Source organism: Camelus dromedarius, chromosome 31, assembly GCF_036321535.1.
Source record: "Camelus dromedarius isolate mCamDro1 chromosome 31, mCamDro1.pat, whole genome shotgun sequence".
Classification (NCBI taxonomy): domain Eukaryota; kingdom Metazoa; phylum Chordata; class Mammalia; order Artiodactyla; family Camelidae; genus Camelus; species Camelus dromedarius.
In genome coordinates, this window is record NC_087466.1 from 6,192,527 (window position 1) to 6,204,766 (window position 12,240).

At 40.3% G+C, this 12,240-nt stretch overlaps 1 protein-coding gene across 1 annotated transcript; it reads right to left on the bottom strand.

Annotated features, from left to right (window-relative positions):
• Positions 1 to 1,660: 1,660 nt before the first annotated feature.
• On the bottom strand, positions 1,661 to 11,954 carry CCDC117 (coiled-coil domain containing 117). Its single transcript, XM_031442973.2, has 5 exons — positions 11,659 to 11,954; positions 10,899 to 10,949; positions 7,115 to 7,339; positions 6,528 to 6,665; positions 1,661 to 4,600 (listed from the first exon to the last, which is right to left on the bottom strand). Exons 1-5 carry the CDS (start codon positions 11,838 to 11,840, stop codon positions 4,363 to 4,365), a joined length of 834 nt encoding a protein of 277 aa, XP_031298833.2. The 5' UTR covers positions 11,841 to 11,954; the 3' UTR covers positions 1,661 to 4,362.
• Positions 11,955 to 12,240: the final 286 nt, after the last annotated feature.

Here is a 12,240-nt window from a genome sequence, read left to right on the forward strand (position 1 = left end):
TGTAAGGCAAGACAGGCTAAGGTCCCTGGTGGCTGAAGCCAGAGTCCAGTGTAGTGCTTGGCAATGCAAACTCACTTAAGCCGAGTTTCATTTACGTAAGGACAACCACACAGATTTAAGGACAGCCTCCAGTTGTTCCCATGATTAAAAACGTGATCCCTGATTATCTAGAACTGAAAACCTGTGTAGTTTACTAGTTTTCATTTCCTGCACAGTTGGGTGAAAATTACTAAGTACTGTGCTCAGATTTTAGAAAACACCTGATGTTCAAGGATATCTTCATATTGAAACACTAAATTAAATGGTTAAAAATAAAAATCAAGATCTTTCCCTGCAAAACCAAAGCAAGATTTCAATTAAGTGCAGAGGGTTGTCCATAACTGAGCTTAAAAGAAATCAGGTGACAGACACCTGCACACCATTTCCCTCGACCTTGTAACGCCAGTGTGTGCTTCCCTGTGTTTCTACTAGGAATGCAAGTGCAGCCAAGTAGGGACAGACTGTAGGCAGGAGGTAATACTGCCTACCCCAGAACATTTTATGGCATCATTTAAATTCTAATCCAAGATTTAAATCTTTACCCTATGAGTTCTAAAATTTATAAAGGGACAGGAAGACTGGTTTGTTTACTTGCTAACCAGTTGCTAAAACACAACATCCTCATCCAGCTGGAGCTACAGTCTAACATTGTATTCTAACTGCATGCAACTCATCTCTAAGATGCCACTGGTAGAGTATTTGGGCCAGCTGATACATACAAATCTACATTCCCTCAAGGAGTTTACAATTACATTGCCTGAACCATATTTTATTGTAATTATTTCAATAAAATTATACATTTTAGGTATTGCTGTAAAAAGCCCACAAAACCACTGATCAAGTAGGAAGAACACTGGACTTGATGAATTGGATTAGTATACAAAACTGTCACTACCTATTCAGACTTAGTTTCAAAATCTGTAAAAATAAATCAGGTAACATTTAGCCATCATTTCCAAATTTTGGTGAAAAACAAAATATTCTGAGTTTTCTGTAACTGCAACTCAAACTGCTTGCCCACAAATCAGGGATCCACATTTATCAAATAATTGTTGTAAATATGCAGGCAATACTGCCACCCAGTGACCTGTCAATTACTAAGAAAGGAATGACCATGTATGTATTTGAACAGCAAGGGTTTTCCTACTCTAATATTTAAAGATCCTAAATCTGTAAAAACAACAGAACTGCGAACTCTGTATACCATTTCCAACTCCTTTTCTGAACATTTTTGAAGACTCAGTCACCAATGCCACCCCCGAACATTTTTGAAGACTCAGTCACCAATGCCACCCCGTCTAAATGCTAGTAATCAATCAACACTGCCAATCAATGTTGTTGACTGCTAACAGCAGTGAGTTGCTAAGTAGCATAGAAAGCATTCTATAGGTTTTAAAATGGCCAAAACATGGTCTGCCTATTTTGGAAATAGCTAATTCACTTATAACCTTTAACCCAACATAATCATCTCTTCAGAACAAATTTAAGTCCCTCAATGATAATAAGTGCTGCTTCTGTACGACTTAGAAAAAAAAAACAAAAAGAAAAAAAATACGATTTAGAAGCAAAGTGACAGCTGATTTCATTTACTGAAGTGCAGGAATACAATTATCTCAAAAAGTCCAAAACACTTAAGAAGTTTTATTGAAAACAATAAAATACAGAGACACCAGATTCTCATTTTAAAGTAAAACTGACAGCATCTTCCAAACTTTCCTAGTACTGCACCATTCTTATTACTACTAAAAAACAAAAAAACTAAGTTCCAGATCCAAAATAATTAAAAGGTTCAACCTGTTGGTAAACATTCTTTTCATGGTTCTAGCTTCCACCCTTTTTTTAAAATTTTACATTTGCACCTTTTCAAGAATGAGTAGCAATTTTTACTTAATATTTTTGAGAGCTGAACTTTTTTCAAATTAAAAAAACAAACAAACAAAAAAAAACACCACCACACACCCTACTCAAACTCAGAGAAAATATACATTTGTTCATTAAAGCTCACCTGCTTTAGGTAATTTTTTCTCTTCACACATTAGCATAGTAAGCCAATGTTTGATCCATGCTGCAAAAGCTATACAAAATGAAAAGACCTGTTAATTCCCTAGGAAAACCTTAAGGCAAAAGCAAAAGCCTTACACTGCAAAAGAAAAACAAAGCATGGGGACTGTGGAGATGGCTCAGATGAACAAGCACCACAAGGATGAAGAAGACAATTTCTATACAAACGTAAGCAAGATAAAGTTTAAAAAGGAGCACTGAACACTCATTTTTCCTGCAGAAATAATGATCACATCAGATAGTATGACTCCTGAAACAAGTTGTTTGGATTTTCACTAAGGAATCTTAGCTCTCACCTCTATCTACCAGTGGTATCAGAGCCTCATTTCCAAGCTCTTCTTTCCTCCTGTTCACTCTGCAGACCTTGATCCGAGGCCTGCCCAACAATCCCCACAGAAGACAGTGTGTTTGGGTACTTCTTTTGAAAGCTGTCACTTCCCCTTAACCTGAACACTGGGACTAACTCCAAATTATTCACTTCATGTTTTCGAGTTGTACCAGAACAAACTTTTTAGCATGGAGATTTCTTTAAGGCTACAAACTTTTCAAGTTGGTCCCATTAAACAATGACCTAAAGGCAGGAGTTTTTTGAATGGCATGAATCAAACACTTGCACATTTCAACAGAATACAGTTTACATTCATCTCTAAATCTGAGATTAAGAAAACTATTAGCTGGTTTCCAACTGGTTTCAATACTGGTTTGAAGTTTGAATAATTTTACTGTGTAGACATTAAATATTGTTTAAATATTAAACATTAAATCTTTTCCTGACTATCCAGACAGAAATAGAGAAAATAGAAACAACAGACAGGAGAAGAAACAGTCCAATTAATAGACTTGTGACTTCTATGCCATCTGTAACAAGGCGAGGGATCTCGGCATGGGTTTCAAAATTGCCTGGGAGCTGCCTCCTAAAAAGTCACCTCTAATTGGCATAAACCATTTTCTCTACACAAGGTATCTTATTCTACAAAGACAAAAGAAACCCAGAAAACAAAACAAGAACTGGGGTGGTCTCCTGTTGTGTGATGAAAAGGGCCAGTATTATACTCATTTAATAAGTTATAGTGGATATTCTGCGGCACTAAAGGAACTGTCATTTTACTTTGTACTACTGGGTCCTTGCCACGCAGAAGAGCTCTTCCTGAGAAATAAAAAACTTCACTCCTGGTTACCCCCAGAGGACACCCTGAGCCTGGGTTAAGGTCCTCAAGATGAAGATTTCCTGTCAGCAGGAAGCTGTTCTCTACTAACTTTTAGGTTTACTACACAACAGTTGAAGCACCAGGCAAACTGGCCGTTTCAATTAATCTCAATGTCACTTCCCCATATGTTCTCAGTTAATTATTCACTGTTTTCTAAATCAACATTAAAAAACTCAATGTGCTTATATAGGCACAACCTTTTTTAACTACAGAAGTTACATGCTGGGCTTAATTGATACAGCCACTTCCTCAGAACTACCTAAGAAATGCTTCTCCCAGAGCCAATTTGCACATAGTTACCTCACAATCTTTTAAACTGTATCATTCAGTCAATTAAGCTGTAAACATTGCTGAATAGCTGGGCTCATCCATTATGCAAGGGAACCACAGTGCAACAGTAGCACTAGGCAAAAAAGCCTCAAAGGAAAAATCTTTTCTTTGTATTTTCACTGCATTTTCAGAGGCAGAGGTGAGCCACAATGCTACTGGCTATTTAATCAATACAACTACACTGAATTGGCAACTAACACACAAGTTTCAGAGCCTCTGTCAAATTTCCTAGCAATAGGCTTAAGCTACTGCCGTCTACCTCCTTCCCCCTAGTCATACAGTCACCGCTGTAAACAGAGCTCACATCTACAGATGAAGCCGTGATTCAACTGTCAGGGCACACTTGTAGTAGAAGCATCCTTCTGTCCTCATGCATCTTTTTCAACTCAAGTGTCTGAATATTCTCCAAGTGTATGAATGGCTTAGATGTGACAGATGATTAAGTCACGCTTACACACACAGCTTCTACACCTGACTTTGCAGGATGTAATCTCACATTCCTTTACGAAGCTCCCTAGCAAACTGCTTTTCCCTTGAGACAAGTTTCCTTAGAAAAAATTTGAATTCAAAAAATGGCTACCCAAAATGAGAGTCCCACCCCAAATCACAGGTGGAGATATTACACCCGTTTCAAAACTTTCAAGTCCCTAAACTATACAAGCAGGCTCATGACTGGACACATGAGCCTTCTAAACTTTGACAACTTTAGTGTAGAAACTGGTTTCTAGAGTTCCATCTCTTCTTCTGTGCAAGTAGCTGTCTCCAAACTATTGTAAACAGGCAACCCTGTTTGCCGAGGTTCCAAGAACAGTTCAGTTCTTTGAGGGAAGGCAGTGCCAGCAGCTGCATGCTTAGTTTGGCTCTCTCCTGTGTAGTTCTTAGCATTAGATGACGGCTTTGGCTTATCAGAAAGGAGTTCAGGGAGAGGTTTCCAGAGCACAAGCTCCATGGAAGGACGGCTCCTAAGATGTAAAATACAGATTTTTGTCAATAATTTTATAACATGAAAATAAAAGATATACATTGAAAAACTGCTACCTAATAAAGAATTGATGGCATCAAAATAGGAGATTAATCCAAAATGATCTTTAGAAAGGCTACTCAATACATAAAACTTTATAGAGTTCTGCATTTTTTTTTTAAATTTTGGGGAGAGGTAATTGGGTTTATTTTTTTCTATTTAATGGAGGTACCAGAGATTGAACCCTGGACCTTGTGCATGCTAATAAGCACCTACCACTGAGCTATACCCTCCCACTCTGCATGCATTTTTAACCAAATCAACTGGTTATACTGATGCTGTGATTAGAATATAAACATTCCATATGAAAAACAAAGGCCTTTGATTTAACTTATTATAATTTTTTCTTAAATTGTGGTTAATATTAGCAGATGTGGACTACTATCCTGTACTAAACCATTATAAATGACAATGAAACACTGACCAAACACACTAAAAATATCTCAGTATGCCTTTTGCTTAGTATAGCTATAGTTATAGAGCTTCTTGCAGTTAAGCCACTGTTTGTACCTAACCCCCCAGCCCTCCTTATCTAGTGATGGTTTTATTTTGCTTTACTTGCCCTAGGACCCAAGGGCAAGTAAAGCAAAATAAAATTCAAACAATGAAGAACACCCTTCAAAGGCTAGCTTCTGGAAAACTACCAAGAGCAGAAAGTGCTACGTTTTAGGCTGGAGGGCAATGTGACCTGCTTACTCTTGGCTAAACTATTTACCCACCCTCAGGGCTGGGTAGTTAATTATAAGCTCAAGCTAGGAGACTAATGCAAAACCCTTGTGAGCTCACATCCAGCAGCAGCTGAACCCATTGTGTCTAAATGCAATAATACCTCATCTACCTGGCACCAGTGGGACTGGAATCCTAAGAGAATTTTTCAGGTATCTGACACTTACCCTCACTGAGTACCAAGTCTACCTGAAGTCTTTTCCGGGCAACACCTAAATGGCACTTTATAACTTGCCTACTACAGCTGACTCTCCATCTATGCGGGTTCTGATCTGGACCATTTTATAAAAGGGACTTGAATATTGGTGGATTTTAGTATCTATACGACGTCCTGGAACCAATCAACCATGGATACTGACAACTGTATTTTTACAGAGCAGGTAATGACCACTTGAGATTACCTAAACTCAAGGACTACGAGAATTACATGGCTCTCATTAGTTCTTATGTTAATGGGCCCAAGGCTGCTTTGCTTTTTAGGTTCTTATGTTTGCTTTCCAGTTTCCTCTCTTGTCCTCACACTGTACTGTCACTATTATGAGTTTGTTCTGCTCTCACTTGTGTCTCTGTGTTTCTACTTTGATGACTGAGGAAATGAGATAACAGATGAGCTCATCTAACTGGGTCTAAAGGGCAAAATGGCTCTTAGAGCTAAAGGGCTGAGGGGCTACCCACTGAGACAAGAATACGAGCTTTGGATTGGGACCTTTGTGATAACACTTCTGACTGCTGGGAGACTTCGTTTGTTTCCTAGGTCTCAATGGTGGTCCCAGATAACCAGAGAGCCAGGTAAACAGGAAGTCTTGAAATGTGGTTCCTACATCCTACCACAGGAATCTAAGAGAATGGGTTCTCTTGTCAATCCTCCCATTCCCAAATAAGACTATTAGTGCATTTCAGGAACTCAAAACAACCCAGTGGTAAGTAGGCAAGGCAGCCACTCCTGCATATTCCCAACTCCTTGCACAGCATTTTGCTCAAAGGCAATCACCTAAGGAAAGGTCTGTTTCCAACCTGGGCTAAAAACACAACCTGCTGTGCTTACACCTGGAGGATGGTGAGAACAGGATGGGCAGTGCCTAGAGACACTGGGTTTTCCCTCCAACATCCTAACTGAATAGAAACCAGAAGGCAAAACTTACATGGACTCAATCATTTTCTTTGTAAAGACTTCATCAAATTCCCTCTTCAAACCTGTTTTCATGGTATCAGAAAGGACAAGGCTGGGGAGATGGTTAACATTTCTGTCAGCTTCAACTTCTTCATCTTCGTCAATTATTCTAAATACAGGCAGAAGCAGAGAAAGAAAAATTAGTTAGGCTATTATGTATTCTATTAATTGCACAAAATTAAAAAAAAAAGAGCAACAGGTGCTACAGCAAAAGATCAAGTAAAATATGAGACTATACTTGAGTGAAAGTAGATACAAAAGAGCTGTTCAACATCGCACTTAAAGTTTTACATTAGATGCAATCAAATTTGAAGAATGTGTCCCCGAAAACTCTTATAAACCAAAAATTAGTATTCAGAGACAGTAAGTGAAAATATTTAGCCCAGTTTTATGAGAAGAGCGCTTTTAACATTTAAGGTATATACTTTGAGCTTCTTGATTTTTATAGTCTGATAGACTGAGAATCAAGGACTCACCAAATGATGAATCAGACTAAATTTAAAAGAGTAGAGCTACACACACACACGTGCTATATATATGTATGTGCTGTCCATTTACCTGTCCTCAATTTCCTGAAGCCTCCTTCGGGCAACTTCACACTGTGGTTCTCCTGTTGTCTGATCCATCTCTTCACAAATAACATCTAACATGCCAGGTGCAGAAAGGCCACTAGTGCATGGATTTACTCCATGACCCTCTATATCCTGATGTGCACAAAGAATCCAGTCATTAGGACCAGCACAGAGCCCTGCTTCAGTTAGCCTTTTCTTTCTTACTGGACAACTGAAAAAAAAAAAAAAATCAATGAAAATCCTGACTAATATAAATGAAATGTGTATCACCTCTCTCTCTAATCAAATTCTTCTATGAAAAAACTCTGACTTTTGACAGTGTGTGATTACAAGATGGAAAATCACACGCTTTCTTTTCTGTCATTCTCAGAGCCTCCCTGAGATGTTTCCCTTGCTGTATTTGTCAAATTAGGTTGCACTTACAAGATTTTGTCTTTTTCTGATTAGAAGTGTTCAGTGTGGGAACTTAATGCCATTCCCACCTATCTGGCTCTGGAGAGGTCAAATGCGAAGTAAAGAAACCAAAAATTACAAAGCAGCAATTCAGTGCCAGCCATATTTTTCAGATTGCTGTTGCTCCACCACACTAGTCATACAGGTAACCTATATCCCCTTAGGGGAAAAATATACATATGCCTCATGGGGGGGGGGGTGTAGCATGTACTACAGGTGTAGATGATATTGCTAATTTCTTGGTTCTCTCAAAAATGTCATTTGCTCCGAGTCCCTGACTAAAAATGGGGCACACTTTTCTCCCACATTGCAACATAAAGTATTTTCACTTCCTAGAAACGGTTGTATTTCATTGAGTTCATCAAATCCAATTTATTTGTTTTGCAGATGTGGAAACTAGGACCTAGAAAACTAAAATGTCCCCTCCAGAGTGTAATGTAAGGTGAGCTGTATTCTGGGCACCAGACTCCAGAGGTAGATCCTGAATCCTACATCTCTATGCCTTTTTCACTAAAACTGCCTGACTTGCTATGGAAGTTCAACTGTTCAAGCTCTTACCATGAACTAGTATTTGCACTACATGCCCAGTGTTTAGCTGAAAGCTGTCCTTAAGCAAGTTAAACAAATAACCTGATGGAGCAGCCCTGTTTCATTTAAGCATTTAGACCAAAAGTACTTTATTGCCTGAGCATCAGCAAGTGCAATCTCAAGACCAGAACACAAACTGCACCAAAAAATTCACTGATGGCTACCACAGCTTCTGATTCAAAAGAAGAGTAAAAGGAAGCAGAATGTATTTTACAAGGAGAAATTTCAATTTCATGTTAAGACTATGAAAAGCAACATTAAAGTCTCTGGCAATATAAAATCTGACAAGTAATGATACTGTCTTGAACCTAAAGTTTTTACTAGAATCAACTGTTAAATAGTATGTCTAGTTTATAATTAATTTCAATTCATAAGAAAGTATTAAAAACATCTATCCATACATCAAATATTTCTGTAGTATTTGGCTAGCTTTAAAGTATGTTATGTTTTGGAAAGCAGAAGAAAAAGTTATACAATAAGAGATCTAAGAAAAAGCAGAGTAAATCTAGAAGGAACAGGTAATTTCCCAGCACATCTAACAACTCAACTGAGTATCAGAGCTGGGTTCTGATCTCTGACATTCAACATAATTTGAGCTAAATTATTTCATGCCTCTAGGTTGTATGCAAATAATTAGAGATTAATGATGATTAAGTCCCAAAGAAAATGTAATATAAAGGACTTTAAAGTTCTGATAAGAGCTATGAAAGTGGCAGATGGGCAGCACACTTCTGGGCATTCAGCATCCAACTGCCCAGTCCCTTATCATCCCTGGGCCTTAATCTCCCCATCTATAAATTAAAGGCAGTTAACTTTTAAAGCCAATTGTTTTTACACGCCAAACTTTTTATTTATGACATTGGAATCCTTTATTCAATAATCTCTTATAGGGGACCCCAAAAGATAAAAGTATCCACAGCAATCCCAAGGCAATAAAGAACTGGTCCAGTGGTTTTTTTATACTAAGGCAACTTTCAAACCTACTGTCTCATTAGTCTATATATCTGCCAGGTGAGAAAATTCAAAGCTTCTGCTGGCAAAACAAAACATACATAAAGTTGAAAGACAAACAACAAATTTGAGGAAAACACAATCCATATAATAAACTGATTTAATAAAATTCCTCATAGATTAACAAGAAAAAGACCAAGCCAATAAAAAATTTGCAGAAACATGGATGATTCACAGAAAATGAAACACAAATGGCTTAAAAGATTTTCAACATTGCCTACAATTTACAAAATACAAATTAAAACAGTGATCTAAATTCTTTAATTATAAAATCCCTACACTCATTAACATACAAACTTATACTTCAATGAATTACAAAACAAAAATCCATGAAAATAATATTCAAGATATAGACTGCTGGCAGGATCCCAGAATGGTACTCTCATCTCCTCTTCCCTATAGGTAAAGTCTTTTAAGGTAACCACTCCATTAAAAAAAAAATTATCACATGTAGACATGCAACCTTAAACAGTTTTAAGTTTTGCCTGGTTTTGAATCTTTTATTTGGGGCATTATACTATATACATACACATTCTTGTGATGTATCTTTTGCTCACACTATGCTTATGACACATCTATGTTGATAGGTGTGGTTCTTTTTTTTTTTTTTTCTTTTTCTCCCTTAACACAGCTCAGCAAAGTTTATCCATTTTACTGTTGAGGGACATTCCAGTTTTGAACTGTAACGAAACAAGGATGCTATGAACTTTCTTGTACCTGTCTTCTGATGAGCGCAGGTACATACACAAGAGAACTGTTGGGCAAATGGGTATGTGTGCCTTCAACTCATGATTTAATGCAAAACTGTTTCCTATAATACTGCAGCAATTTACATTCTCATTCATAATGTTTGACCCCCGTGCTACACAACTGCTCCAATAGCTGGTGGTAGAGTAGTATGTCACTGTGCCTTTAATACATGCACCTTTCTTTAAAGATTGAAGCGGTTAAACATCTTTGCACTTGGTTGGTCATTTGGATATCCTCTTTGGGGAAGTCTTTTACTCATTTTTTAACTAGACTGTCTGTCTATGAGATCCAATTTTTTATCTCAGTTAAGTGCTGCTCAAAAAGTTTGAAAATACAGTTCTAGTGAGAAGATGGAGAAACAGGCATTCCCACCACTAAAAGGAGATAAATTGGCAACAACTCTTGTTCAAAATTCAAAATGCACACACTTTAAGATCCAGCAGTTCCCCATCCAGGAATCCATTTACCTACTTGCAAATAAATTCAAGGAACTTAAGAGTAACATGAAAAGATCGATATGTTGCAGTGTGAACAGTACCTTACAAATGTAGTATATATAATTTGTATATACAATTATATACAGATGTATATACAATTATAAACTTGTAAATTTTCACATTATCTTCTTTAGGGGAAACAGGAAACAGTTAACAAAGGTAACCTCTGGGGAGAACTGGGAGCAAGGAGTGTTAAGACTTGTTCAACAGACTTCTGTGAATTCTTTTACTTTGTGCATGTAATAATATTCACATGGCTCAAAATTCAAACATTACAATCCATTTTGAGTAAAAAGTTTCTCTCTGACCTGCCCAGCTCCCTTCTCTAAAAGGCAACCCATGTTATCAGTTCCTTGGGCCTCCTTTCAGAGACACCTAACGTTTCACCTTTTCACTTAAAACAAGTAATTACGGATATAAAATAGATTAAATAAGTGACTATTAAGCGAATAAATGAAACCTGAAACTTACTCATCATCCTCCTCCTCTCGCTTGTGTTTCTTTCTACAGTGAACTGAAACACTGTTGAAACAAATTAAAAAGTCAGTCAGTTGAGAAATTGAGTTTGTGCGTTCAGTATCTACTTTCTCTGGCTCTGATAATCTTGCGCACCCCACCCCTACCAGCTGCCCTCTTCCTTGCCGAGTGGGATGGATACACGGTTCCTAGGGTCAGTCAGGTAAATGCTGGATGACTCAACTAGAGGTTGAAATCTAAACTCATTTGCTCAAGACCGTAGACGATAAATTTGGGGGGGACCAGAGCAGGGAAAACGCATTCGGGGCGGGCACCGTGCTAAGCACTTAGTATTATGATCTCTCTAGGAGCACCCATTTCTGTCTCAAGTTGCGGACGAGGAAACTCGGTGTCGAAAGGCGCTAAAAGTTACCAGCGGCAGCGGTCGCGCCGCGGTGTGGAGGGGAGCGAAGCGGCCCCGCGCCGAGAGCAGATCTAGACTTCGGTCGGCCCGGGTTCCCATCCCCGCGCGACCTGGGTGAGCTCCGGGCGGTTTCCTCCCTTGCCGGGCGCAGGCGGGCCGAGGTCTGAACCGGACTCCCGCGCGGTGCGACCTCGGGCGACTGAGGTAACCGCCTGTGGGGCTCAGTCTCCTCATCTGCAGCCTGGGGCTGAGAAGCCCCCGCAGAGGGTCACGGGGAGAGTTAACGAGCCCGCGCCCACCCACCCACCCGCCCGGCCGGCCGGCCGGCCAGCCAGCCGCCGGGCTCCTCACCGTCCGCGCGCCGCGCTCCCGCCGGGGCTGCTCGGGGCGGCGCGGGGTCCCGACCGCGGGGCCAGCTCGGCGCCGTCCGCCCCCGGCGGGAAGGCCCGGCCGGGGAAGGCCGCCGACGGCTGCAGGAAGTCCGAGCCGCCGCTCAGGGGAAGACCGCTGAAGGGCCGGCCGAGCGCCGCCATGGCCGGGGAGACGAGGAGGCTGCGCCCGCGTCCCCGGCCGCCCGCTTCGCCAGGCCCGGCAGCTGCAGCCACAGCGACTGCCGAGAGGCGCCCGCCTCTGAGCCCGCTTCCGACCCCACGTCACGCCTTCTAGAACCCTCCACCCCGGGCCGCCCCAGGGCACGCCGGGATTTGTTGTGTGTGGAGGCCTGCTGCCGCGAGGGATGCCGGGAGTTGCAGTTCTTGCAGACTAAGTAAGATGGCCGCTTCAGCGTCGTCTCCAGATCTCGAGGCTGGCCCTGGCCGACTTAAATTTAGGCGTCGGTTCGAATCCTCACTGTGCAAGTTATGTAACTTCTGTACCTCAGTTTTCTCAGGAGTAAAACCCGAAAATAGTAGTACCTGTGTTCATAAGGTTGAT

What these genes read in the sequence shown, in the direction of transcription:
- CCDC117 (XM_031442973.2), bottom strand. Translation starts at nt 11,840, where the DNA reads ATGGCGGCGCTCGGCCGGCCCTTCAGCGGTCTTCCCCTGAGCGGCGGC. An exon ending in GGGAGCGCGGCGCGCGGACG is followed by an intron (nt 10,950 to 11,658) that starts GTGAGGAGCCCG and finishes TTGTTTCAACAG; the next exon opens with TGTTTCAGTTCACTGTAGAA. An exon ending in CGAGAGGAGGAGGATGATGA is followed by an intron (nt 7,340 to 10,898) that starts GTAAGTTTCAGG and finishes TTTTTTTTTCAG; the next exon opens with TTGTCCAGTAAGAAAGAAAA.